Here is a 27,712-nt window from a genome sequence, read left to right on the forward strand (position 1 = left end):
TGCGGGGGCGGGGCCGGGCGCCCAGCGCGCGCGGGGCCAGGGTCTCGTGGGCCGTCCCGTGGGTGTGGCTCGTGTGGGACGGGGACGGTGTCTCGGGGTAACCCAGAGGCCCGCGAGGAGGCCGCCCTGCGCGGCCGCGGGATAGCGACGGGGGCCGGCTGCGGCGCCCGGACGTTGGCGGGGGGGTCACATCCGGCGGGGGGGGCGGGCCTCGTGGATTCCGGAAGTGTGGGCGCGGCTGTGGCTTAACCCGCGGTGGCGGCGGCGGCCCCGGCAGGTGAGCGGGGCCTGGGGAGGGTCCCTTCCCGGCCACGCGGGCGGGGCCGAGGGCGGGGGGCGGGGGTGGCGCCGGCGCCGGCGCCGGCTCCCGGCTCGCCCCCGCTCGCCCGCCTCGTCCTGGCAGAGGCCGGTGATTGGGCGCGAGGGCCGCGTGACTCGCGCCGGGGCTGGCACCCCTACCCTTGGCGATGGGAGGGAGGGGAGAGCTCGAGGGGCCGCCCCGGCCCCTCCCGCGGGTCGCGCCCCACCCCTCTCCGGCCCCTGCTTCTCTGCAGCCCCTGGTTCCTGGAAGTGAGCATCTTGCAGTTACGGTGCTGGTGACCTTAGAGCCAGTCTGCCCATTGTACAGATGGAGAGACTGAGGCCGGCGGGGTCCGACTCGCCACAGGCCGGTGGCAGAGTGGGGTGGAGGGCACTCATGTTTGATTTCCCGGCCTGTGTGTTTTTCTCAGGCCAGGAGAGGATGGAGCTTCCAGCCTTGACTCTGCCCTTGTCCTTTGTTCTGGAGCCAGACCGGGTCAGCCCTTACGCCTGGGCCTTCAGGGTTCAAGGGGAAGTGGTGTCTGCCTGTCTTCGTTCCGTTTCCTCCTCACATCTGGCCAGGTGCTTTCCCACTGTGGCTGGGGAGAAGGGGGCGGGGGCCGGGTGTCAGGGCCCGCCCAGCTGGCCTCCACGCCCCGCACTGCGGGCTCGCCTTCTCAGCGACACCTGTCACCCTCCTGGGAATGCCCGTCTTCGTCCCAGCACACTTCAGGGACCCGGCCCCTCCTCCTCTGCACTGTCCCAGTTCTGTCTGCCTCAGACCCTGGCCACTGCCTTCCCTGGTTCCGTGCCTCTTGCCCAGGAGTGCTGTTTTCCTACGGGGGCACCGGGTCTGCGACTCGGGCCCAGAGCTGGAAGTGGAGGTGACCCCGGACTTGGGGAGGAAAGACTTTGGCTGGTTCCAAGCTGGGGCTCTGGCTGGTGGGTGGGTCTGAGGACCGCCTGTTGTTGGGGTGCAGGACTGGATGCTGAGGGAGTGTTTGCTCTTGGTGGCCGCAGCGCCCAGGATTTTTCCTAGATTATCCTGGAACTCTGGCCCTGTGCCTGTGTGATCCATTAGTCAGAAAATGCTCCTTGCTGACTCCTTCCTCCTGGCAGCCTCTGGTGGCTGCTTGGCAGGTGCAGTCGCGATAACTCTGATGTGTTGCTGGGTGGGGGCCACACTGGATTCTGCAACACTTCCAGGTGGGTGGTGAGCCCCTTTTACAGGTGCGGTGAGCCCCGAGATGTTAGGGAACCTGGCCAGTGTCACACAGCCTATGAGCGCCTGCGTTGCAGTTTCTAACCCATCAGTCTCACCTCCACGGTAAATGTGATTTTTACAGCAAGATTTATTTGCTTTGAAAGTCAGAGTTACAGGGAGGGAAAGATTTTCCGTCCACTGATTCTCTTCTCAGATGGCCACAACAGCCAGGGCTGGGCCAGGCCAAAGCCAGGAGTACAGGGGCTTCGTCTGGGTCTTCCAGGTGGGTGGCAGGGGTTCCAAGCATTTGGGCCATCTTCAGCTGCTTTCCCAGGGACATTAAAGGGAGCTGGATCAGAAGTGGAGCAGCCAAAAGTTGAACTGGCGTGCATACAGGATGCAGGGTTACAGGCTGCGGCTTAAGCTGCTGCACCACAACACTGGCCCCATAAATGTGATTGTTTAAAAAAAAAAGTCTATTAATTTATTTTTATTTGAGAGACAGATCTACAGAGAGGAAGAGAGAGAGAGAGACCTTCCCATCTGTTTATTCCCAGATACTCACAACAGCTGGTGCTGGGCCAGGCCAAAGCCAGGAGCCAGGAATTCCATCAGGGTCTCCTGTGTGGGTAGCAGGGGCTCAAGGACTTGGGCCATCATCTGCTGCCTTCACCTAAAAAGGAAGCTGGATTGGAAGCAGAGGTGGGACTTGAACCCGGCACTCCGGTATGGGATGCAGGCATCCCAAGCAGTGGCTTAAACCCCAGGTCCACAGTGCCTGCCCGGAGTGTGCTGCTGACTTGCTGATTTTGCCTCTCAAAGTCCTCAGTTTCCTAAATTTGCTGGGCCTGGGGACGACTCTGTGATGCCTGCTCAGGGTACAGAGCCCTGCCCCTGGAGATTGTGTCTGGAGGGGACCCCAGGTATCGCCTTTGGCAAGTGCTGTGGGCGATCCTTGCTGTAAGGAGGTGTGGGAAGCCCTGCCCCAGGAACTCTGTTGATTTGCTGGGCTCTGGGAGCCTGGGAGAGAGGTGGTTACTAAGGATTCCTGTTTGCTTCTTGCTTTGCAGTGTGGTAATGAAGGGACGTGGGGATAAGTAGCCTTGTCATCATTTCTGGACGCCGTTGGCCAGCAGTAGTAGGGTTTTTCCAGGCTGACCTAATCCGGTCATTGGAGACCTTGTTTCAGTGTGTCCTGTGGAAATTCTGTGGCAGGTTTCCTCGCAGGATCTGTGGTTTTCAGAAGGTTCTGGTGTGTTCCTGGATGATTGCCCCATGACAAAGGAGTCTCTGTAGTGGCAACAGTCTCTTGGGTTGTGCTGACTTTAAAGTCCTGTTTACTTAGCAGGTACCCCCTCAGCTTCACTTCTTTGTTTGCTTTCATTGGTTTATGTGAGAGACTGAGCAAATTCCAAACAGGTTTGTCTTGCTTGAGTCTGACAAGTGGGGCCCTCAGGGTTTAGGCTGGGCCGGTGAGGAACCATGCGCTTCAGATAACTCAGGTCAGGTAGGCCTAGCGCTGCAGACTGGAAAATACTGAGTCTCACTGCGGACTTACCTGGTCCTTCCTCAGCAGGATTACATGAGCTAAAGGGGGAAATCCACAGTACCCTTTTATTCCCTGGTCCAAGAAACCTTGACCTCATACTTGGTGTGACTGGAATTGTTTCAGATCTACTGAGACTTGTTTTCTGGCCCAGGGTGTGTCTGTGTTGGTTAATGTGCTGTGAGGTTGTGGGAAGAATGTGTGTCCTGCTGTTGGGTGGCATCCTCTGTGCATTTCTGTAGAGCCAGCTGGTCGGGGCTATGGATTCGGTATGGTTCGGGTGAGCCCAGGGACCGTGTTTAAAGCCTTGGTCCGCAGGCGGTGCTGCTGGAAGGTGATGGTACCTTTAGGAGGTGGGGCCTACGGTGAGGTCCTTGGGTCACTGGGGTATCAGATAGTTCCCGTTCAGCCCCCTTGGTAGTCTTGTGAGACGGTGGTTACAGTGGAAGCGAGCCTGGCCCTTCCCTCCCTCTCTGCTCTTCCGGTTTGAGATGTGACCACTTGTTCCAGTGTGCACTGCTGCTGTTGCCATAGGCCATCCGCTGTCTCCCATCCGCCATAAGGCCCTCACCAGAACCGAGTGGTTACAGGTACCATGCCCTTGACTTCCAAAACTGTGAGGTAAATGAACATCTTTTCTTTCTAAGTCACCCATGTTAGGTATTTCATTATGAGAACTAGAAGCTGACTAATTCAGTGGGTAGTGTTGTCCAAGCCTTGTGTCCTGTCTGATTTTCTGTGTACTGTTCCATCAGTTATTGAGAGAGCGGCATTGAAACTTTTGACTGTAATTGTGGGTTTGACCATTTCCCCTGGTAGTTTTGTATATTTATTTAAGAATTTAGTTCTTTATTTTCATTTTATTTGAAGGGCAGAAGGACAGAGACAAAGAAGCAGATGGAGAGAGCTCTTCCATCCAGTGGTTCACCACCAAATGCCCACAGCAGCGAAGGCTGGGCCAGGTCAAGGCCAGGGGCCTGGAATTCAATCTGGGTCTCTCCATCTGGTATGCAGGGACCCAGGGTGTGCATTAGCAGGAACCAGGCAGTTCAATGTGGAATGTGACGTCTTAAGTGGTGACGTAACTGCTGAGCCAGATGCCCACCCTCGCCTGGTAGTTTTATCAGTTGTTATTCATGTGTCTTGAAGCGCTGTTGTTAAGTGGGTAAACATTTCCCTGGATGCATTTACCTCTTATAATGAAATGCCCCTTTTGATCCCTGTAAATGTTCTTTTGCCCTGAAATCCACTTTGCCTGATACTAATATAGGAATCTAGTTCTAAAAATCAGTGTTAGTGGATTGATACAGAGAATGTATAAAGAACTCCTATAACTCAGCAACAAGGAAGCAGATAACTCAGTTCAAAACTGAGCAAAAGACTTGAGCAAATGTTGATCCAGAGAAGATGGCAGATGGGCAAAAAGCCAATGAGAAGATGCTCACCATTACTAATTATCAGCGAAAAACAAATCAAAGCCATAATATGCTAGCCAGTTACAGAGAAGCAGAGCCAGAGTGGGAGAGAGGGAGAGAGGTCCTCCATCCGCTGATTCACTCCCCAAATGGCCGCAACAGCTGGAGCTGTGCCAGTCTGGAGCCAGGAGCTTCTTCCGGGTCTCCCACATGGGTACAGAGGCCCAAGGATTTGGGCCATCTTCCACTGCCTTCCCAGGCCATAGCAGAGACACGGATCGCAAGTGGAGCAGCCGGGACTCGAACCAGCACCCATATGGGATGCCAGCACTGCAGGCGGTCACCACACTACAGTGCTGGCCCCAGGATGGCTGATTTTATTGTTGCTGTTGTTGGTTTTTGTTTGTTTTTAAATCTCAGGAAGTATTAAGTATTAGTGAGAGTGTGGAGAAATTGAAACCCTTCTGCATTTTTTTTTCTGGGAACATAAAATGCAACCACTGTGGAAAACAATATGGTAGCTCCTCAAAAAATCAAACACTGGGGCTGGCGTTGTGGTGTAGCTGATAAAGCCACCACTTGCAATGCCAGCATCCCCTGTGGGCGCCAGTTCCTGTCCTAGCTGCTCCAGTTCTGATCCAGCTCCCTGCTAGTGGACTGAGAAGAGCACTGGAAGATGGCCGAAGTGCTGGGGCCCCTTTAACCCTTGTGGAAGACCTGGGAGAAGCTCCTGGCTTCAGCCTGGCCCAGCGCTGGCCATTGTGACCATCCAGGGAGTGAATCAGTAGATGGAGAATCTCTTTCTGTGTCTCCCTCTCTCTCTGTAACTCTGACTTTCAAATAAATAAATAAATCTTAAAACGAAAATTAGACGTAGCCTACCACATGATCCAGCAGTTCCAGTTCCGGGTATATACTTAATAGAAGTGAAAGCAGGGTCTGACATTGTGGCTTGGCGAGTTCAGCCACATCTCCCACAGCAGAGCGCCAGTTCAGGTCCCAGCTGCTCTACTTCTGATCTGACTTCCTGCTACTGCTCCTGGGAAGGCAGCAGAGGACCGCCCAACTCCCTGGACACTTGCCACCCACGTGGGAGACTAGGATGCAGTTCCTGGCTTCTGACTTCAGCCTGGCCCAGCCTTGGCTGTTGTGACCATTTGGAAAGTGAACCTGCAGATGGAAGATTCCCCCCTCTCTGTGTCTTTCTCTCTCTCTCTCTCTCTCTCTCTCTCTCTCTCTCTCTCTCACTCTGCCTTTTAAATAAATAAATAATCTTAAAAAAAATAAGAACTTAAACAGATATTTGCATACCTGTTTTAATTGCAGCATTATTTACCATAGCCAATAACTGTGCATTATCTAACAGATAAATATACAATGTATAGTATATCCATTAATAAAATATTATTCAGTCTTTAAAAAGGAAGGAAAATTTGACACGAGCCACATGAGTGAACCTTAAAGGAATTATGTTAAGTGAAATAAGCCAGTCACAAAATAAAAATATTATGTGATTCTTCTTAAAAAAAAAAAGCTCTTTTAATGTGATTATTGATATGGTTGGGTTTATATCTACCATCTTGTTATTTAGCTTCAGTCTGTCCTGTGTTGTTTATTCTCCTTTGTCTTTTCTTTTTCCTAATTTCTTTGGGATTGAGTAATTTCTGTGATTCCCTTCTGTTTCCTTTGTTGGTTTGTTACCCCCCACCCCACCCCCGGCAGCCCCTCTTTCGGTGGTTGCTTTAAGGTAGATCATATGGACCTCTAGTTCATCACAGTCTATCCTCAGATACTCCATCACTATAGAGTGTGTGAGTGAGACTCTGGTGATAGTCGGCTGATTTCCTCCCTCTGGCCTGTTGTATGTACTGTAGTCACATGTTTCAGTTCTACCGATGTTGAGTGTTCCACAATGGATTGTTACTATGTGTTTGCTTTAAGTAGTTACTTTCAAGGAGACCAAAGAGAAAAGGAAGGTCTTTTGTATTTGCTCACTTGTCTGTCATTTCTGGTGCTCTCCATTCATTGCTCCAGTTGAGATTTCCCCTCCTTCCTGGTCCTCTGTCTTGAGGACTTCCTTTGAACACTTTTTGCAGTGTTGGTCTGGTGGGGAGTCCTTCCAGCTTTTGGACGTATGAGAAGGTACTTGATTTTGGCTTTGTGTTTGAAAGATATTTTTCCTGTGTATGGAATTTTAAGTTGACTGTTCTTTCACTGGTTCATAAATGTTGTCCAATGTATTCTACCTGTGTTGTTTCAGGTGCATAACCTGCTGTTATTCTGTTTTTGTTCATTTATTCTGTTTATCACTGGGTTTAACTTAATTATGATGTCTTTTAGTGTCGTTTTCTTCATGTTTCTTAGGTTGGAGTTAATTGAGTGTTTTCAGACCTGTGGGTTTATAGCTTTTATCAGATTTGGGAAATTTTCAGCCAGGAATCCTTCATCTGTTTTTACATTTCCTGGTCTGTCTCCTCTCCCTCAGAGACTCGAGTTTCATGTGTATAAGGATGCTTGAAGATGTTCCACAGTTCTCTGATGAATTTTCCCTCGTCGTTTTTCCTTTTAATGGTTTCTTTTAGTTTATTCTACTGCTGTCTTTACATTCACTGATCTTTTCTTCTGCAGTGTCTAATCTGCTAGTATTCTCACCCACTATACTATATTGTAGTTTTTACCTCTGGGAGTTTTTTTGTTTGTTTGTTTTGTTTGTTTAAGATTTTATTTATTTGAAAGGCAAAGTGACAGGGAGAGAGGGAGAGACAGAGAAATATTCCATCTGTTGGTTCACTTCCCAGATGACCACAGCAGCCAGGACTGGGCCAAGCCAACCAGGAGCCAGGACCTCCAGCCTGCTCTTCCTGTGGGTGACAGGGGCCGTCGTCTGTCATCTTTTCAGGTTCAGTAACAGGAAAGGATTGGAAGCAGAGTAGCTGGCACCGCAGTGTGGGGTGTTGATGCTGGTGTGGCAAGCAGTGATTTAACTCGCTTTACCACGGTGCTGGCCCCGTCACCTCTAGGAGGTTTGACTTGGGTCTTTTTTATGTCTCTATATCCATGTCTTTGTTTACCGTGTCCTGTCTTTCTTTAGGCTTCTTGAACATACGTGGTTGTAGTAACTGCCCTCATGACCTATTATCTGTGTAATTTCTGGCATTGTTTCTGTTCATTGTTTTCCTCACTGTGCTGCATGTTGTCTTGCTTCTTTGTATTTCCATTAATTTTTTATTGGATTTCAGTTGTTATTTTCACCTTGTTGGGCACTGGATATTTTTGTATTTCTGTAAATATTCTTAGCTCTGCTTTTGGACAGTTAAGTTACTTGGAAATAGTTTGATCTTGTAAAGGCTGCTCTTCAACTGTTTGCTGGGGTCAGAATAGCCGTTAGACCAGGGCTAGTTCTTCCCCTCTCCAGAGGCAGGGTCCTCCAGTGTATCCATGTCCTGAGCGTCCTGAGGTTTTCCCTCTGTGGCTGGTGGGGACCCCAGCTGTTCCCGGCTCAGCTGGAGATCAAGGGTTGTTCCCTCTGCTGCTGGTCCCTGAAAACTGGAGGGGACCCTGGGTGGGTTTTTAGGGTTCTCTTTCTTTATTAGAAAATAATATTTACTAAATTTATTTATTTAGTTGAGGTGAGAGAGAGAGATCTTTCATCCACTGGTTCAGTCCCCAGATGCCATGACTCCGTCTGGTCAGGTTTGAGGGTGGCGGGGACCCACGTACTTGAGCTGTCACTGCTGCTTCCCAGGGAGTGCATTAGCAGGACTCGAACCCGTGCACTGTGAGACAGACTGTGAGTATCCCAAGCAGCAGCTTAACTCCCCGCTGGGGTTCTCACTCTGTGTAACTCCTCCCCATATTCTGCCCAGCGAGCTCTGGCTGCTTTGGCCTCCCTGGCCTGCGTCGTCCCTCTCCCCAGCTCCCGGGGTGGCCGGGGCCTCTCTGGTCAGCAAGCTGGGGCAGCGTTAGTGCTCACCTTGTTCCCACTCAAGGTCACTCTTCTGGGCTGCCTGATGCCCAGTGTTTGAAAACTGTTGTTTTATTTCTTTCGTCTGGCTTTTTAGTTACTTGAGGTGGGAGAATAACTCTTTCAAGTTCTTTGATATTGGCTGAAAGTAAGCTCTCACTGGGTGCCTGGTGTGTGCTCAGCATTGACCTGGGTGCTGGGGGGCAGAGATGAACCAGACAGGGGCTGTGCCTGGAGCACTCCCATTCCTGCTGAGGGCACCTGCTGGTTCCTGCATATGGTGCCTCCAGCGTACTGCTGGAAGGCGGCCTGAGCTCTGTGGGAGGCGCTGGCAGTTGAGGGATGGGCGGGTGCTTTGTAGATGTAGGACAGTCCCCCAGGCAGCGGGAAGGGTGGGAACAAAGGTAGGGCGCTGTGCACAGGGATCCTTGGCGCAGGGACCCCGGTCCTGCGGGTCTGTGTCGTGACTGGAAGTACAATTCGTGTTCTGAGCTCAGTAGAGCAGAAAGAGCTGGGAGAGCCGAGCAGCCCGGGGTGTGGAGGGAGAGCTTGCCAGTGAGGAAGGTTGGGGTCAGCTGAAACAGGGCCTTGTTTGCCAAGCCAAGCAGCACTGGATTTTGGACTTCATGCCAGAGCCCCGGGGAGCCACAGGCGGTGTGCAGCAGGGCTGAGGGAGCTCTGACTGTTTTCCAGGGGCTCCTGTGGAAGAGGGTGTGAGAGCCAGCAGGCAGCTGCCACAGAGGCTCAGGGTCGACCTCGGCACAAGGACCGCAGTGAGCCTGGCACTCAGTCAGCTGCTGCTGCAGCATTGCCACCTTTGGCCTGTGTGCTTATGGCCTTGGTGGACTCCCGTGTGAGTCAGGGGTAGATATGAGGAGCTTCTGGCTCGGTTTCTCGGGGTGCTTCAAGCTGTCTGCTTGTTTATGATCCCATGGAGTCATAAAGCACATGGACCTAGAGGTTCCTAAGGTCAGGCCTATCACAGGCAGCCACCCACCTTACACCCACCAAGGCTGGCCAGAAGTCAGTGAGAACAGTGTCTCGCCTTCTGGGACTTTGGACAGACGCACCTGTGAGGTGTTTGTCCCGTGTGTCTTTGCCTTGCCCTTCGTCTTGATCCTTCCTAAGGGATGAGGGAATCTGCTCAGCTTGCGCAGTGCAGATTAGACGTGTGAGGACGGGAGGCTGCCAGCTACAGACCGAAACCCTCTCCGAGCCATCTGAACGGTGGGGAGAACCAAGGAACGCTTGGAAGCCTGGTGTGAAGTCCTGGAGGCTGTTTGTCTTTTCAAGTCAGAGCTGCTCGCTGGAGAAGGAAGAGGCCTCACCGGGTGGCTGGGTTGTACTGGCAGGAGGCCTGCTTGTTCAGTCCCTAGTTCTTGGCCCTCTCACTGATCAAAGTGTATCCGGCTGCTAGGTCGCTCGGTTGTGGATGCCTTCTCCGGAGCGACCTTGCATTTTCTGTCCTCAGAGTCCACATAGGAAGTGCTTGCAAGGCAGGAGGTAAGAAGGGGCTGGGTGCATGAGCCCGGCCACAGTCACAAAGATCACCCCCCCCCCCCCTTGGGCACCAACTCAGTTCCTGTTCACCAGAGGCTCGTCTCAGAGGAGAAACTGAGGCCTGGAGAGGTTAGGTTACCCAGGAAGTGACTGAGCGTGCAGGGCCAGCTGCCTGACAGACGCCAGGCCTCTCGTTGTTGGTCTCCCAGCCGAGCTGAGCTCCAGGGAGGCACAGCGGCTCCTGGTGCCCCTGGGTAGTCGGGGCCCCTGTGTGCCTGGCTGAGGCCTGGTGAAGGAGACCAACCACCATGCCGGTGTTTGCTGGGCGGCGTATACTTAATCTGACAGAACTACTCTTTAGGAAGCAGCTGACAGCTCAGTAGTGACAACCGTCTGTTAAGTTTGTCCCCAGAGCTGGGCACTGCGTTTTGTGGACGTGGCCTTGATCGAGAGGTGGCCTTGTCTAGTGGTGGAGAGCGTGGGCCCCAGGCTGGGCCACCTTGGTTGAAACTTAGGCTCTGGTGTGTCCTCCTCGTGAGACTGGGTGTGCAGGAAACTTCTCTTAAGCCCGGTTTTCTGCTCCGCTAATGGAGAAAGCCAGGGGCAAACAGTGGTCTGGGCTTGCAGTGAGGACTGCGTGAATTTCTGCATACGAAGTGCCTGGAACAGTGCCCTGTGCCTGGAGAGCACTCTGCCCATCGGCTGCGAGCGCTGTGCTTGCTTCTGTTTGCTGATGGGATGGGGAGGCCCCGGAGCCGATCCCAGCAGGAGGTGGGAAAGCCTGGTTTGACCCCTCTTCGCTGCTGCAGAACCCCTCCCCAGCTTCCTCTGCTGAGCGGTCACAGCTGACGAGGAGCAGGAATGGTGGCATGTGGATGGCAAGGGTTGGGTCGCCGGAGGTGACGGGTTAGGACAGGGGTTTTCAGATGTTCTGGGAGCGGGTCTCAGGTTCCCTCTTGAGGTGGAGGGGAAACTGAGCTGGGAGAGTACGGTCCCTGTCCCCTGCTCCTCCCACTGACCCCTTCGCCAGAGCATCTTCTGTGTTCTGTTCTGTGCAGTGGGGGATGGGATAATATGTCTGGGTGGGGAGGAAGGAAACCTCTTTTCCAAGACAGATTTGAAAAATGACAGGAGCAGGCAGGGCAGGGCACAGCAGGCATGAAGGGACAGGGGTATCCCATCCTGACGGTTAGGAGGTGGGGCGGGAGGGGATTGGCAAGCCTCAGGGGAGGCAGAAGAGGCTGGAGGCCTCTTTAAGAAATACTCACCCTGGAGCTGGTGGTGTGTTGCCGCAGGTTCAGCCACTGCCTACAATGCTGGCATCTTGTAGGAGTGCCAGTTGGAGTCCCAGCTGCTCCGCCTCCAATCCAGCTCCCTGCTAATGCACCTGGGAAAGCAGCAGAAGATGGCCCAAGTGCTTGGGCGCCTCCACCTATGTGGAGTTCCAGGCTCTTGGCTTTGGGCTGGCCCAGGCCTGGCTGTTGTGGCCAATTGAGGAATGAATCTACAGGTGGAAGATTCTCTCTGTGTCTCTGTCTCTCTCTCTTTGACTCCACCCCTTATATAAATAAATAAATCTTTTTAAAAATTTATTTATTTGACAGATAGTGAGAGAGAGAGAGAGAAAGGTCTTCCTTCTGTTGGTTCACCCCTCAAATGGCTGCCACGGCCAGAGCTACGTTGATGCAAAGCCAGGAGCCAGGTGCTTCTCCTGGTCTCACATGCGGGTTCAGGGCCCAAGCACTTGGGCCATCCCCCACTGCCCTCCTGGGCCACAGCAGAGAGCTGGACTGGAAGAGGGGCAACCAGGACTAGAACCCGGCACCCATATCGGATGCCGGCATTGCAGGCGGAGGATTAACCAAGTGAGCCACGGCCATGGCCCCATAAATAAATAAATCTTTAAAAAATATATAAAGGAAATCCTCATGCCCAAGTGCCACAGGACAGCTGTGGGCATGCCACTTTGGAGCTTGCAGAAGGGCAAGGAGACGTGCTTAAGAGACTCAGGGTGCTGATGAGACGCGGCCTAGATTTGATGTCAGAGCGAGGGGACCTGAGCTGGCCTGGAGGACTGGAAGTGAAAGTGGGAAGCTGAGGCCATTGAGGCTGGGAGGGGCGTCTGGCTATGGGCTTTGAAAACAACGAGTGAGGAAGAGTGGGAATGCAGGCATTTGGAGTGCAGGTGAGGGGCTCCTCAGGTTTGGGAAGGGACCCTTGAGCGAACGGACTGGGTGGTCAGAGGAAGTGAGGCTCCAGGGGCTGCCAGGGGCTCAGGCCTGCCCTCTGCTGCCGGAGCACCCAGCAGCCAGAAGGGCGGCCATGCCGCTGAGAAGCCAAGTCTGCCACTCCCGAGAGCGCCTGCGTCTGGCACAGTGAATGGGCGTTGCTGCTGGGTCTTCTCACTTGGGGGCACTGGGGCCAGAGGGAGGGTCCCAGGGGACCCGAGGAGCTCGGGGATGTGCTGGCACGGGCCTTCCTGCGGCCGTCTGGTAAGAGGCCGGGCGCCCCGTAGCTGTGCGTCCGCTCTTGTTTGCAGACCTTTATTCTCATTGGTTTGGAGTCTGCTTCAGAAAACTGCTCACTTTCCTTCTGTCTGGGACCAGCTCTCTCTTAGTCCTCTGAGGCGTGCCTCGTGGACTGCCTGGCAAGGCTGCCAGGTGGCGTTTTATGACCAGGAGGGTGAGGGGGTGGGAGTTAATACTGCCTGGAGCCTGCACTGGCAGACCTGTGGCTTGATGGGCTCTCTGGACTCATAGAGACTGTCTTTTCTTTCTTAATGAATCTTTACAACCATGGTAGTAGTAGCCCCGTTTTACAGGTGAGAAACAGAATGAAAAGAGCTGAGTATTGGCCGGTGCCGTGGCTCAATAGGCTAATCCTCCACCTAGTGGCGCCGGCACACCGGGTTCTAGTGCCGGTCAGGGCACCGGATTCTGTCCCGGTTGCCCCTCTTCCAGGCCAGCTCTCTGCTGTGGCCCAGGAGTGCAGTGGAGGATGGCCCAAGTGCTTGGGCCCTGCACCCGCATGGGAGACCAGGAGAAGCACCTGGCTCCTGCCTTCGGATCAGCGTGGTGCGCCGGCTGCGGCGGCCATTGGAGGGTGAACCAACGGCAAAAGGAAGACCTTTCTCTCTGTCTCTTTCTCTCACTGTCCACTCTGCCTGTCAAAAAAAAAAAAAAGAAAAAAAAAAAGAAAAGAAAAAAAAAGGAGCTGAGTATTTTGCTCTGGATTCCATAGCTGGTAAAAGGTCAAGCCGGGATTTCAATCTAAGAGCATTTGGCTCTAAAGCCGTGGACGCTTGCCCTTCCCGCTGGCTTTGCTATTTAGCGCGCTGGACGGCGGGGAAGGATCTGCAGCCCCGGCCCTAGCAATTCCTTGGGAAGACTGGGAAGCACAGAGTCCCCTTCTGTCTCCTGCCCTCCGGCTCAGCACACTGGAGGAGCTTTGGCTCAGGGAGAGCAGCAGGGGGATTTTACTTGTTTGTTTAACCTCTCACGGGAAGTCAGGAGACTTAAAGCATTTTGGAGAAGGACAGCTAGATGAAGTCGGCCAGTGCTCCCTCAGGAAGCAGCAGGGTTCTGAGCAGTGTTTCTGAGACAACAGCAGGGTGAGGGGTGGAATGGGGCCACTTCCCTGTGTAACACGTGCAGATTGAACTTTGCAGGTTGCCATGGCTACGGCTTCTTCCAATACCATAGTTAGATGTGGGAAATTTGCAAATAACTGAGGGACTTTATAATACTCCATGCAGTGGGATTTCAGACTTGGAAGTTGCTGGCAAGTAGGCATTGGCTGGTAACAGGGCTAGAGCTGGCAGAGGCTGGAGCCTGCCCTGCCCGCTCCAGGCCTAACGATTCAGTGATATCACTCCATTTGACTCAGTGTCACACCCAGGATTTCAGGAGCCACCCTTAATCCTCAGGTTACTCCCAAGAGGCAGGCTCCCTAGTGTTCGTTCAGCACACAGCAGTCGGCTAAGCCCCCTCAGGGGTGTTTGCTCAAACGATTAACTCAGCAAGCAGCACTCTCGGGGTGCAGTTGCCATGGCGCCCCATTTTCCAGCTAAGGAACCTGAGGCGGAAGGACTCACTCAAGGTCACGTAGTTAAAGAGCTGAGACCCACATTCTGTGCTGTTCTTCCCCCCATCCTGTGGAGGGAGAGCTGGCTTTAGCCATGTTGGCAGAGCGAGGTAGGGGTCCCACAAGCCATCTCTGAACCAGTCCCCACACTGGTAGCTTGCTGTCTAGAAAATGCTGCATTGTGCTTCCTGCTTTACTTTTATCCCCAGCTTTTTCCTGCAAACGATCTCTGGTCAGTTGAGGCTAGAAAGCTTCTTCCCAAAGTCTGGACAATAAAACTAATAGTACGGGTTGATTTGGGTGCAAAAAAAAAAAAAAAATGAAACCCATGATTTTTTTTCTGAAACACATATTCTGTTCCATGCAGTCTAAGACATTTTTTTTTGCCCCCAAATAAACTCAGGCTTTTAATTCCATTTTTCCATGCACTTCTGGAAGTCTCCTCATATTTTTATCTTTGAGGTAAAAAGTTATGGCAAAGGTCCTCGCTGAGCAAGAACTACCAATATGTTCACTTCATGTGTCCCTAAGATCTGGAAGGCTGCCCTGAGTGCCCCCGCACCTCTCTGCCCCAAGGTTGTGCCATAACCACTGCTGAGTAGCCGGAAACAGAGCTACAGGTGGCCCGTAATCTGCCTTGGAGCCTGCTGTCTCCCACTAGATCTTGTTCCCCTGATCAAGGCTTGTGGGATCATTGAGTCAAGGCAGGAAGGCATGAAACGAAGTTGAGACCAGAGATCCGAGCAGCAGGGGCCAGTGGCCAGAGATCCCCGATCCCCTCCACGTGGGGTGGACTGCAAGGGCCAGGCCTCTGCCCCACTCTGGCAAGAGGTAGATATGGAGTGTGTCTGCCACCTCTCTTCTCTGCCCACTGCCTTGTCCTTCCTGTACCCTGCACATGCTGCCCACAGACGGTCCAATTACAAACTGCAGCCAGTTTTTTACAGCCTTGAGTTGGCTACTGAAATTTATACATGGGGAAGTGCAGCTGGATCTGGGTTCCCAGCCTCACTGGAGAACTGGCGGGTCTGGCAAGTTGGGCCTGCCCTCCTCCCCACAGGAAGTGTCTGGAGCCTGGACAGGACTTGTGCTGCTTTGCAGAGGGCCACACTCCCTCCTGGGGACAGCCTGGCCCTTGCAGGTGGCTGGGGTGTGACCTCTGGTGGAGGTGGGGGAAGGGGCTGGGTCAGAACCCTGGTGTGAGGAAATTGGGTATCACAGGTGAGCCCATGGATTCCCAAGTAACAGCTCAGCAACACCCCAGTTCTCTCCGGTGACCCCTGCTACTTGTGCCACTCCAAGAAGTGCTGGTTGGGCCTTTTCTGCCGCACGGGCAACTGGGAGTCAGGATGCTGCCATCCTGGATGCCTGGGCTTCAGGGCCACCTCTTAGCTGCTTGGGAGCCTTGGATGGAAGATTTTCCTGCTCTTGTCTTTTCCAGTTGATGGAAAAGACAAGAGCTTGCTGCTTTTGGCTGTCCTTGTTGGCTCTGGGGAGCAGGCAAGTGACTTGTGCAGGAAAGGCCCCAGTAACTTCCAGGGGCGGGTGGTGCTGTGATAAATGCACAGGATGGCCCTCTCTGCCCTGCCTGACCTGCTGTGTGAGGGCGTGGCTTGGGGTGGGGCTTGTGATCCCTGGGCCTTCTAAGGAACCGCACTATCCTCCTCACACCCATTGCTGGGCACAGAGGAGGCAGAGGTGGTGGAGAAGTGGAAGCACAGAGCAGGGACAGGACTGGGCCTCTGTGAGGTGGCCCCCAGGTTCCCATAAGGCCTTGGGGTAATACCCTTCCTGTTTCTGTCTGGGCTTCATTTCATCCTTGGATTAAGGGCAGGCACACCCTCTGCTTACTCACTAGTGTGGTTATAAACTAATGGGAGAGTTTGCAGAGGCTTTGATCCCGGGAGAAAGAAGCAGTGTGAGGATTTACTTACCCATGTTACAGGCGAGGAAAATTAGATCCCTAAAAAGAGAATGTTCGACCTGCAGCCATTTGGCAGCTTGGGAAATAGAGTCCTAGGCACACTCCATTCCGGAAGCAGTGGGGACAGGTGCCTCATACACAGGCCTGGGATACCTGCAGAAGCAGAGAGGCCAGAGAGCAGGGTGGGCAGTGTTGGCTGGAGGAGCCACCTTGCCTTCCCTGCACTGGCTCTCACGCAGTGTGGCGTCTCCTGGCCTCTTGGAAGCCCATCTTGTGGCAGCCCTGGTCTTCGTTTGAATCTCCCTGCAGAGCTGGCTAGAGTTCTGCTCTTTTCCTGCGAGCTGTATCCACGACGTTCTGCCTGTTGGTTCTGAGAGTGTGGTGGCCACGCTGACGCTGCCTCGCGTGCTGACGCTCCTTGTCCTGGGACTTCCCGACTAGAGCCGGCACCCTGATGTGCGAGCCCCCCTCCCTGTGGATGTCGCCCATCGCCCTGCCGAGTGGAAGCAGCAGAGCCCAGCCTGTGTGCTCCCCCACCTGTGCTGTGTCCTGGGGGACAGACCGCTTCTCCTGGGGGTCTTGCTTGTCCTCCCTGTTCCCTCAGAGGGTTGGAGGAAGGGAAAAGGAAGACAATCTATGCCCAACCAGGAGGACCCGGCTGGCTCTATTACAAGGAAGACGTTCAAAGTTGAACTTTCAAGTCTGGAGGAGGATTTAGGACTTGGCTTTAACGGGAGCTCCCGGGACTCTGATGCAGGTGTGGAGAGACCTGGACGACCTGGAAGGCACTGCCACGTCCACGCTCTTTGACCCTGGACAAGTGACCTCACCTCTCTATGCCTCTATGGGGCGATACTTTTTGTCTTCTTTTTTAAAAAGATTGGTTTATTTGAGAGGCAGAGTGACAGAGAGAGACGGGAAACAAAGATCTTCCATCCACTGTTTCACCTCCAAATGCCTGCAACAGCCGGGACTGGGCCAGACTGAAGCCAGGAGCCAGGACCTCCATCCAGGTTTCCCACATGGGAGGCAGGGGCCCAGGCACTTGGACCGTTGTGTGCTGCCTTCCCAGGCGCAGTAACTGGAAACTGTATTAGCAGAGTAGCCAGGACTCGAACTGGTGCCCTGACAGGGGATAGGAGAGTCCCGTGGAAGGCTTCCCCATCCCCACGATGCCTGCCCCGCCTTGGGGTTATAACTATGCCTACTGTGCGAGATGGTTGTGTGGTCCCCAGATCCTTCCTCAGTGCTTACTGTGGTCCAGATCCTCTGTCCTCCCGCTGGGGAAAACTGAGGCCTAAAGAGGTAACAGAGCTGAGACTCAGAACCCTGGCGGTCGGCTTGCCGAGTCTGACCTGGAAGCCCTAGGCCGGCGGTTCTCAGAAGGCGTTCCAGGAACCCACGGATGTCTGCAAGGCCGTTTCAGGTCAGAGCAGTTCTCGTCATGAGTCTAAATGCGATTTCCTTTCTCACTTGACTAGACAGTGGTATTTTGGAGCCTACACAACCCAAGATCGTGTCGTCCTTCTGACAGCTGATGAGAACGTGTGTGTGCGCATTCTTGAGTTTAAAATCTCTCCCTTCTGGTTTCTAGTGTTAGATACCTGTCTTGTCACACCGCACAGTTCAGTGGCATGGGACTCTTCTGCCAGCATTTGCTCTTGGTCCTGCACCAGGCCACTTGGCCTGAGTTACCTCAGTGACCCTTGCTTCCTGTCCTGGGACAGAGGGGTCATTGTTCGGCTCATTCTGCAGGTGAAGAACTTGAGGCTTGGGCGCTCCCACGGGTGCGAGGCCTTACCGCTGGCGAGTGGCTCTCCCTGGAGCCTGGGTCCCCGTGAGTTTCATGTCTTCCATCTGTCACTCCTGTTCGTGGCAGGCCCTTGGCCTGGTGCAGGATAGCAGTGTGCCTCCCCGGGTTCTGCTCCGTCACCGGTCTCTGCTCTGCTGTCGCTGCTGCAGTCTTTGACCAGGGTTTGGAGAGCAGCGGGGCGAGGTGTGCGCAGAGTGCAGGTTTCAGTCTGGACTCTGCCATTCGCTCGCTGTAGCCTCCCTGATCTTTCTGATCCATCCTCTGACTGCACATGCGACAGTTGCTGCTACCGGGCATTACTTGGGGAGACTGTGCAGGTGAAACTCACGTGGCAGGTGCTCGCTCAGAAACCGGTGGCCTCCATTGTGATGTGTCTGTCACGGAGCTGTCCTCTGCCTTAAATCTAACCATGGTGCAGCTGCATGGGTGTCCCTGGGAGCAGCTCCCTCCAGCAGGGTGCCACAGGTGGGATGGGCCACGCTCATTGGCGCTGAGCGTCTCCCGGGACTCAGGTGCACACGGGAGTTTGGCCATCCCTGTTGTGCTCAGCCTCAGTAGATATCAGGCAGTGGCGATGCCCCTGGTGGGACCCCTGTCCGTCTGTAGGGAGTCCTCATAGTTTGTCGTCTAAGCCAGCACACTTGGAGCATTCATAGCTGCGGGGAGTGAACTGGGACTTTCCTGGCAGGTGGGGATGCATGGTCACTCTGACAAGCTTTGAGGTTTTCCCTTCGTATTATGCAAATAGAAACTAGGTTGCTTCTGTCCACACGACACTCACTCCGGTCCTGATTCCCAGCCGCCGCCTCAGCTGTGTCAGCAGCATGGCTCCCCCGGGCTGGCAGCCAGTACTGGAGGCCTGTGGAGGACCCATGACCTCTGCAGTGCTGGGATGTTGAGAAAACAAATATGGCCCTTATAATGAGAAACCCCAACATGAAAGTGATGAAATGCACATCTTTGTGGAAAAGGTGAAAACTGGATACGGATGGGTGATCTGTCGGCAGAAGAGGAGGGCGTGCCAGTTGCTTTGTGCTTCCTCCCTTCCATCCCTGAGCTCCCCCAGGGCGTGCAGTGACCCATCCGTCACATATGTACTCAGCGGCCCCCGGCGGGGGACAGGGGGCGCACCGCTGCCACCAGCTCCCTGTCAGAGCAGACGTCCTGTCTGGGTCAGTCGATTTTCTTCCCGATTGCCCAAGAGGCCAACGAGGTGATTTCGGTTTTCTGCTTCGATGAGAGCAGACCGTTCACTTTAGTGCCACACAGAGGGCTACCTTGCTGGGGATACTTGAGGGAACCCTGAGGTTGTTGATGCACTAAATATAACAGTGACAGTTGAGCCTGTGATGTTGGAGCCAGCAGAGCCCTGTGCGTGGGGCCTGTGTATTTCTGGTTCAGACAGAAATAGACACGCACCAGAGGGCATGATGACGTCAGGACCGCATCGTCCCTGCTGCCTGGCTGCCTCCTACTGCCTCTTCCTGTCCATTCCTCGGGGAGCTCCATCTAGCACTCGGGGGAGTCATGGTTCCACCTTCCAGCTGCCAAGTGCTGTCACATCCCAGCTCCCTAGTCCCCGGGGATGCACTTACTGGGGCCTTTGCACCCCTCGGCCTCCCTGTAGAGTGGTATCATGGAGGCAGAACTCCCCATTGCTTTTCCACTGATGGTATGTGCAGGCTTGGGGCCTGCTCCCTGACTGCCGCTAACTCACTTTGGTGTCGTGTTTACAGGGAACGATGGAGACCCTGAAAGACAAGACCCTGCAGGAGCTGGAGGAGATGCAGAATGACCCAGAGGTGATCGCCCGGCTGGCCCTGGAGTCCCCTGAGGTACGGAGGGGATGTCACAGAAGGCCAGCACACGGGGCTCTGGGTTGGTTGGTGTTTGTTTGTTTTTAGGTTTATTTATTTATTTGAAAGGCAGAGTTACAAAGAAAGAGAGAGATCTTCTGTCTGCTGATTCACTCCTCAAATGGTTCTGTTGTCCGGGACTGAGCCAGACAGAGGCCAGGCACCTGGAACTCCATCTGGGTCTCCCCTGTGGGTGGCAGGGGCCCAGGGACGTGGGCTTCTTCTGCTGCCTTCCCGGAAGTATGAACAGGGAGATGGATGGAAAGAGGAGCAGCTGGGACTCCAGCACTCACGAGGGATGGCGGCGTCACAGGTGGGGGCCTCATCCACTGTGCCAGAACGCCAGCCTCCACGTAGGACGCCTGAAGGGCTCTTTTTAAGGATACTGAGGTATTGGGCTTTCTAGACAAACTCATCTCTTTTTTCTGTGGACTTCGCTTTGGTTTGTGCCCAGCCAGAGGAGCCCTGAGGCGTCAGCCCAGTCCCTGGGTCTCCTGGATCCGAGAGCAGCTCCTCTGTGAGTCTAAGGGTCCCAGTAGCCATTCTTGGGCTGCTCGTCTCCTCCTGATCCTGCTTCCTGTCAAAGTGGCACCCAGTCCACTCAGCCGCTTATCACAGAGTCCTCGTTGGAATCATCCCATCTCCTCTGCCTGTACAGAGCTTCACTCCGTAAAGGGGGGCTTTCCCTGCCCTCCCTGTCCACACCGCCTGTGGCCCCACAGCTGGGGATATCCACAGTCACCCATGAGCGCCTGCCCTGGAAACGGCTGCCTCCTGCCCCTGGGGAGAGATGACGGCACAGGTACCGCCAGCCTCGGTTGATCAGCATAAACATGGCTTCATCTTCACTGATGAACAGGCATGGCTTGTCTTGTCTGGATTCACTGTCTTAAGAATGAATAAACAGGGGACTGGTGCCGTGGAGTGCAGTGCTGGAATCCCATGTGGGCGCCGATTCGAGTCCCAGCTGCTCCACTTCCGATCCAGCTCTCTGCTGTGGCCAGGGAATGCAGTGGAAGACGGCCCAAGTCCTTGGGCCCCTGCATCCGCATGAGAGACCTGGAAGAAGTTCTTGGCTCCTGGCTTTGGATCGGCACAGCTCCGTCCATTGCAACCATCTGGAGAGTGAACCAGCGGATGGAAGAACTTTCTCTCTCTCTCTCTCTCTGCCTCTCTGTAACTCTGCCTTTCAAATAAATAAATAAATCTTTTTTTTAAAAAAAATGAATAAATAAAAATGAAGCCACTCCGTCCAGCTTCTCCTGCTTCCCCTCCCCAGAACATCCCTTGCTGTAGAGGATGCCCCGTGCGCTGTGCCCCCTGCTCCTGTCCTCACTGCGCTGTCTGCCCACCACCTGCCCTCCACCCGAGAGAGGAAGCTTCGCTGGGGTTGGAGGGGCTGAGTGCTGGGCTGTAAAGGTCTCTCGGTGGGCAGAGTGTGAGGAGAGGTCTGGGGACTCCGTGCAGCACCTCCTGCCACCCTGAGGCTGTGTCTGTCCTCAGCTGAGCTTGTTCAGCCAGGACGGGAAGCCACGCTTGTTTTGGTTACGCTCCAGGGCCAGCTGGGGATAATTAGTCTGTGAGCCACGCCGGGGCCTTGCCTTCCCTGGCACAGGTGCCGGACACAGTGCAGGGCCTCATTCCTTCCTCGTCTATACATTTGTCACAGACAACCTTGACTCTCCCGGATCTGAAATACTTGAGACCAGAAGTATTTCAGAGGTGTTGAGTTTTGCCTAGATTTTCCCAGTGAAACAACCCCAATCCAATTTTTTAAAAATTTATTTTCATTGTATTTGAAAGGCCGAGACACAGAGAGATGCACTGTGGGAGATCTTCCTTCTGCTGGTTCACTCCCCAAATATCCACACCAGCGGGGCTGAGCCAGGCTGAAGGCAAGGGCCTGGAACATTCAGATTGCCCACGCAGGTAGCAGAGACCCAATACTTGAGCCTCCCCAGGTGAGGGGAGCTGGAACAGAAGTGGAGTAGCTGGGACTCAAACTGGGTACTCCAGCAAGGGGTGCAGGTGTCCCAGGCACACCTTACTGCTGCACCAGATGCCCGCTCCCCAAATCCGAAACTTTTAAGCTTTGAGCTTTCAGAGCATTTGGGGTTGGGACTTGCAGGTCGGGGGCTCCATCTGTATTACACAGCGTTCGTTGAGTCCGCCTGAGCAGTGTTCTGCTGTTGAAGTGCTGAGCTTGGCAGAAGCAAACCTTCTGTGGTTATCAGTAGTTGACTTCCAAGTTGAACAAGCTGATAGGATCCGTGGTGAAGCACAGATGTAAGCAGAAGCAGCCTCTTGGGCAAAGGCACCTGCACTTCGTGGTGGACAGCGGTTGTGCCTGGCCAGTCGGTCTGAAATCTCCCAGGGAAGAACTGCTCCTGTGGATCTCGTGGCGATGAAGCGGGGCAGCTGCTTAGCGTTCAGAAGACCTCTGACTCAGAAGCGTGGGCTTGTGGGAGGAAACTGGAGCTGGGCTGTAGACATGCTTGGAGCACAGAGTGGTAGGGATTTGCTGGGTGTACAAGGGTGTGAGCCTTCGGGTGGGGCGGGGGCCGTGGGGAGCACCTCTGCCAGGGACAGGGGTGGGGAGCAGACTCCAGAGCTTTCTTCCTGTCCTCTTATGTACGAGCGGTGGAGGGCTTCATGGTAAACCCCAGAGGGAGGACGAGCTGAGGCCCCTGCAGAGGGGGGCAGAAATGCATAGAGCAAGGTGCCATTGTGCAGACTTGGCTGGCTAAGACCTAGGGAGAAGGCCGAGGCTGGTCTGTGAGGACCAGAGAATCTGCAGGACCCTGCAAGAGGCGGCTGAGTGGGGGGCTTCAGGCTTCCTGCTCTGTGTCACTTCTTGTGTCAGCCACACAGGTGGAACAGGGCTAGTGGCTGCGTCCCTAAGTCATGTGCTTGTCCAGTGGCTGAAGAGGATGTTTGGGGCAGCAGACCAGATAGCCCAGTTGTAGGGGCAGCTTGCCATGATGGGCCCTGCAGCCCCAGAGCTGTGCAGCCACGTGTGCGTGTGTTGGGGGGGGAGGGTAGCTGTGCCCTCCCTCTCTCCAGCCCCATGGCTGGGGATCAGCAGGAGGGCAGACCTCCCAGAAACCCCCTCTTCAGGGTGAGGGGAGTGAGTCCATCTGCCTAGTCATCTCGTGCTGACCAATCATGGTATACCGTGCAAGTGCCCTGGCTCCTGTGTGGAGGCTGGTCACCCCGAGCCAGGCCCTGAACCCTGTGGCAGGTACGGGGTCCTCTCCCCTGGTGCCAGTGGTGCTGTCCGTGGCCTGCTCTCTCAGGCTGGTGGGTCTGGCCTCCAGCCCTCCTCACGGTAAAGGACACTGCTTGGCAGATGGGCAGGGCTTCAGGTCATGGGCACCTTGGGCTGGCAGCCACGAGGGCCTGGCTGAGGGGCAGCATGCTGCTTGGCTGGAGGAAGTGGCCTCTTGCCAGTTCTTGGGCAGCCTCTCTGCAAACACACGTGTGGCCTAGAGGTGGGAAGAAGTCACTCCTGACCCCGTGTTCCGTGTTCTGGTCCCCTCAGGATCGTTTGTTAGGAGGACTCGTGGCGTGTCCAGCCCATGGTCTGGCCTGGGTCACCTCAGTCCACCTTAGCATCTCTGGACCTCTGAGTTAGGACAAGTGGATGGGACTTTTGGTGCCTTCCCTCTTAGGAGGCCGTGACTTCCTCATGGACATTGGTCCTGTCCCCTCCCTTCTCCTTCCCCAGCTCTGTACACCTCATTGTGGACCTGGTACTTGTCCATCACGTGGCCTTGGGCAGGCTGTTACCTGACCTGGGTCTCCCCCTGGGTTCGGGGTCCAGAGAGACACTTGGGACAAGGTGCCCCACTTGGGGTTTGAGCCTTGGTCCATCTGTGCTCCTGGGCTGGCCTCGTCGCGGGTTCCCCAAGGTGAGCGAGGGGCGCAGTCCGTGGATGTGAGGGAGGGTGACGGTGGTGCTCATGCTCGCCTGTCCTGCTCTTTCAGGTCCAGGACCTGCAGCTGGAGCGGGAGATGGCACTGGCCACCAACCGGAGCCTGGCCGAGCGGAACCTGGAGTTCCAGGGCCCCCTGGAGATCAGCCGTTCCAACCTCTCGGACAAATACCAGGAGCTGCGGAAGCTCGTGGAGCGGTGCCAGGAGCAGAAGGCGAAGCTGGGTAGGGGCCCTGGCCGGCTGCTCTGCTCCCCAGTGTCCCCGGTCAAGGCTGCCCCGAGGGGCGCAGCAGCGGATTGCTGCCATCTCCCAGGACGGAGGCGGGCGAGGCTTGCGGCCTTCCGGGTGGGCGGGTGGCTTATGCACGTTTTTGCACAGCAGCCACACGGGGCAGGCACTGCTGCTCTCAGCTTGCAGATGAGGAAACCAAGGCTCAGAGAGCCGGCAACTTGCTCAGGTTACACAGCCGGCAGTGGGCGGGGCTGGGATTTGAGCCAGAGCGCCTGTATCCTTGCTGTCACTCAGTTGGTGCCGATTCTGCGCTTTCCAGAGCTGAGCGGGGCTCTCCGTGCCCCAGGGCCTGTGGGCTGTGAGGGTGGCAGGGCCCACCTTGGCCTCGGCTCTCAGGCAGGGTGGGTGGCTCTCCCTCAGAGGTGGCACCGGGCCGCATCAGCCTGCTGGGCTGCGAAGCCTGCGCCCTTCCCCTTCCCAGGCTGGGGAGGTCTGGCCTGGGCTCGGTCGGGCTCCTCTCTGCTCAGGAAGGAGAGGACGGTGCTGTAAGGGAACTGGACCGAAAGGGTCCTCCAGACCCACCCAGTGGGGCTCTGCAGGAGACCCCAGGGTGTTGCCTTTCCCGAAAGGCAACATTTTGAAATACTGATCTCGGCCTTTCTTTCCAGAGACATTTGCTTCAGCGCTGCAGCCGGGCGCCCTGTTAGACCTCCTGCAGATCGAGGGCATGAAGATAGAGGAGGAGTCCGAGGTGAGACACAGCGCTGCACCGGCCGGAGCAGGGGCCGTGTCATGAGCACCCGGTGTCCGCAAAGCGTGGGGCACGGAGCGCTGAGCTGGCAAGGGCCTTGGCGGGGCCCAGTGGATACAGATAGAGTAACCTCCTTATCCACGGGGAGGCCTACCAAGACCCCCACTGGGTGCCCACAACTGCAGATGTATCGAACCCTACTTGGGCTATTTCCCCCATCCATACACACAGTGATAAAGATGAATTCATAAATTAGGCACAGGAAGAGATGAACAGTGATACCTAATAACAAAACCGACCAATTTATAGCATTCCACAAAAAGATATTGTAGTGAAGGTAACCGAAAACTTATGAACTGCTTATTTCTAGAATTTTCCAGTGTTTTCAGAATGTGATTGACTGTGGGTGACTGAAACTGCAGAGCCTCAGGGGTCTGCTCTAAGAGGAACCCCATCTCCCTGGGTGAAGCAGAAATGGGTGACAGTGGGCAGCGCAGGGAGTCCTCTCTGGACTGAGGCCAGGACCCCTGCCCCACTCCTCGCCCCCTCCCTCCGCTTTCTGCTTCCCTCTGGGCATCGCTTCACTCTCCCTGCTCCATACGCTGAGTGCATGGCCTAGCGTGCACCCATTCAGCTGGTCTCACATCCATGTAACGGCCACCTGGGCCTGGCACGATGCCAAGGGGCGGGGGACAGTGGTGACCATGACCTCGAGGCGCTGGCAGTGTAGTGGGGGAGACAGGGCAGGTAAACACATGTACGTGTGTCAGTAGGGAGAGGCCACGAAGGAGTAGGGGGTGGCTGGGGCGGGCCCGAGGCAGGAAGCCTCAGCAGGACTCCTACCTGGGGAAAGCAGGCGGCCAGCCTCCCAGCAGGCCCCGGTGTCAGCAGACCCTATGTCTTCCAGGCCATGGCTGAGAAGTTCCTGGAGGGCGAGGTGCCCTTGGAGACCTTCCTGGAGAACTTTTCCTCCATGAGGACGCTGTCCCACCTGCGCCGGGTACGCGTGGAGAAGCTGCAGGATGTGGTGAGGAAGCCCAGAGCTTCCCAGGAGCCCGGCGGTGATGCCCCTCCACCCCGACCACCACCCCCACCTCGCCCGGCCCCCCCGGCGACGCCCCCTGCGGCCGAAGAGCAGCCGCCACCGCTGTCAGTCGCTTCAGCCGTGCCTCCCTACCCTCTGCCCTACAGCCCATCGCCTGGCCTGCCTGTGGGCCCCACTGCCCAAGGAGCCCTGCAGCCAGCCCCATTCCCAGTGGTATCCCAGCCCTCCTTCTCCTACGGGGGGCCTCTGGGCCCCACTTACCCATCAGCCCAGCCGGGACCCAGGGCTGCAGCTGGCTACTCTTGGTCCCCACAGAGGAGTATACCGCCCCGGCCAGGCTATCCCATGGCCCCAGCTGGTGCCTCTGGCCCTGGCTACCCCGCGGTGGGGGGCCGGACCCCCAGTCCTGGTTATCCTCAACAGTCCCCCTACCTCCCAACAGCAGGAAAACCCCCCTACCCAACACAGCCCCAGCTTCCGGGCTTCCCAGGACAACCCCAGCCATCAGTGCCCCCTCAGCCCCCATATCCCCCAGGGCCTGCCCCTCCCTATGGGTTTCCACCTCCCCCGGGGCCCGCCTGGCCTGGCTATTGATTGCAGCCCTGGCCCTTGCCCGTCCCTACTTCCACCAGTGCCACAACCTCTGGCCCAGCCATCACTGAGATTCCAGGTTAAATTGGAAGTGGAGTCCGTGCTCCCTGTGGACTTGAGTGGACACATGCGGGCCTTGGAGGGGCCTGGCTGGGAGTGTGCAGGCCCTTAGAAGGCAGTGTGGGCAACGTGACCAGGTTGGCAGTGGCAGCAGTAACGGCACCTGCTGGCCCTCTGGCTGTGGGTCCTCCTGGGGCCCTGTTGTCTCGGTGACTGGCTTCAGCTTTTCTGGTGCTGGCCAGGCTGCAGACCCGGGACCCCTGTGGGTGTCCATGTGGCTGGGCATATGCATGCATCGTGGACCTTGAACCCAGCACAGGGTTATCTCAGTGATGGGGTGGCCTCCCGTCTCTGGCCCCTGCCCCCTCCCCACCCTGGGGTATTCGACATGGAGCCCCCTGCCCAGGGATGCCGCTCTTGATGTCTGTCTAGTCTGCTCTAGGATGGCCCCAACTCCTACTCCTTGGCCAGGGTGAGGTTGGAGCCAGAAGACGGGAGAAACAGCACTTCTTAAATCCTATGAAGCCATAATGTAACCCCGGTGGACTGATCAGCTGGTCCTGTGTGCTACTTTGCACGGCAGAACTGCAGGGAGGGGCTGGAGGCTGTGAAAGCGGACCCCACCCCTGCTTGCGCTGGTTCCAGAGTCCAAGGTGGTCCCCTGGCTGGGGAGAAAGAGAGCAGCTGGAGGCCGGAGGTTGTGGTTGTGCAGGGCTCATCTCTGCCTGCAGGGCCAGGTCCCCTCCCAGCTGCCCTCTGTTCTCTGAGGCTGACTTTTTCTGCGGTCCACCCATCCATCCTCTCCTTTAGTGCCTTGACTCTCACTCAGAAGCAGCCCCCTTCAGTCCCTCCGTCCTCCCTCTGGCTCGCTCCGTGTAATTCTCCCCGCCCCAGACCCCTCCCAAGACAGACATCAAAAGACGCCCTAACAGTAACCTCCCAAACGGTGCTTCTGGAAACACCGCCACTACCGTGGGGTCGGTCTCTGCACCTCTCTCGTGAGGATGTCCAGGGCAGGGATGGTGACCCTGCGCCACAGGCAGCCCCTACACACGGGGCTTCCGGCGTGCTCAGTAACCACGGAGACTACACTAGACCAAAGGGGGTGTGAGAGTGAAGCATTAACTCGCTTATTTCAGATGTGAACCAGGTCTCAGGGCAGACCCTGGAGCTGCTATCGGTCGGGAAGTCGTATGTGCCTTGAATTGTCCACCTCTGCCGGGCCTGGGGGTGCTGGGGGCCGAGGAGGAAACCCCGCCTTCTGGTGCCTGCCCCCTCCCCGGCCTGCGTGCCGTCGGTGGGTGTGCGTGATGCTGGGTTAGCCTGCTGGTTCCTCACCACTTGTGCTTGCTTCTCATAAGTTATTTATAAAGAGAAATCACTAATGGACTCTATTTGTTTGAGTGTTTCTGAACTGGAGGAACGATCGCCGGGATGTTTGTATAATTAATTTCCGTAATAAACTTTGAAGAGTCACATGTAGTGTCGTGGCT

The 27,712-nt window shown here is 55.6% G+C and overlaps 1 protein-coding gene across 5 annotated transcripts; it reads left to right on the top strand.

The window, feature by feature from the left end:
• Positions 1-27,695, top strand: VPS37C (VPS37C subunit of ESCRT-I). 5 transcript variants are annotated; one of them, XM_089308220.1, is made up of 6 exons: positions 216-277; positions 9,847-9,932; positions 19,486-19,584; positions 23,593-23,764; positions 24,441-24,523; positions 25,431-27,695. In XM_089308220.1, the coding sequence occupies exons 3-6, from the start codon at positions 19,492-19,494 to the stop codon at positions 26,160-26,162; spliced, it is 1,080 nt and encodes a 359-aa protein (XP_089164346.1). In that variant the 5' UTR covers positions 216-277; positions 9,847-9,932; positions 19,486-19,491; the 3' UTR covers positions 26,163-27,695. The 5 variants fall into 5 exon arrangements, with proteins under 5 accessions (XP_008272649.1, XP_089164346.1, XP_008272650.1 ...); XM_008274427.5 differs by lacking the exon at positions 9,847-9,932 and having other exon boundaries at positions 1-277; XM_008274428.5 differs by lacking the exons at positions 216-277; positions 9,847-9,932 and adding an exon at positions 828-882.
• The last annotated feature ends 17 nt before the right edge of the window (positions 27,696-27,712 follow it).

This window comes from Oryctolagus cuniculus, chromosome 1 (assembly GCF_051225735.1).
Source record: "Oryctolagus cuniculus isolate XC-2025 breed Fujian yellow rabbit chromosome 1, ASM5122573v1, whole genome shotgun sequence".
NCBI lineage: Eukaryota > Metazoa > Chordata > Mammalia > Lagomorpha > Leporidae > Oryctolagus > Oryctolagus cuniculus.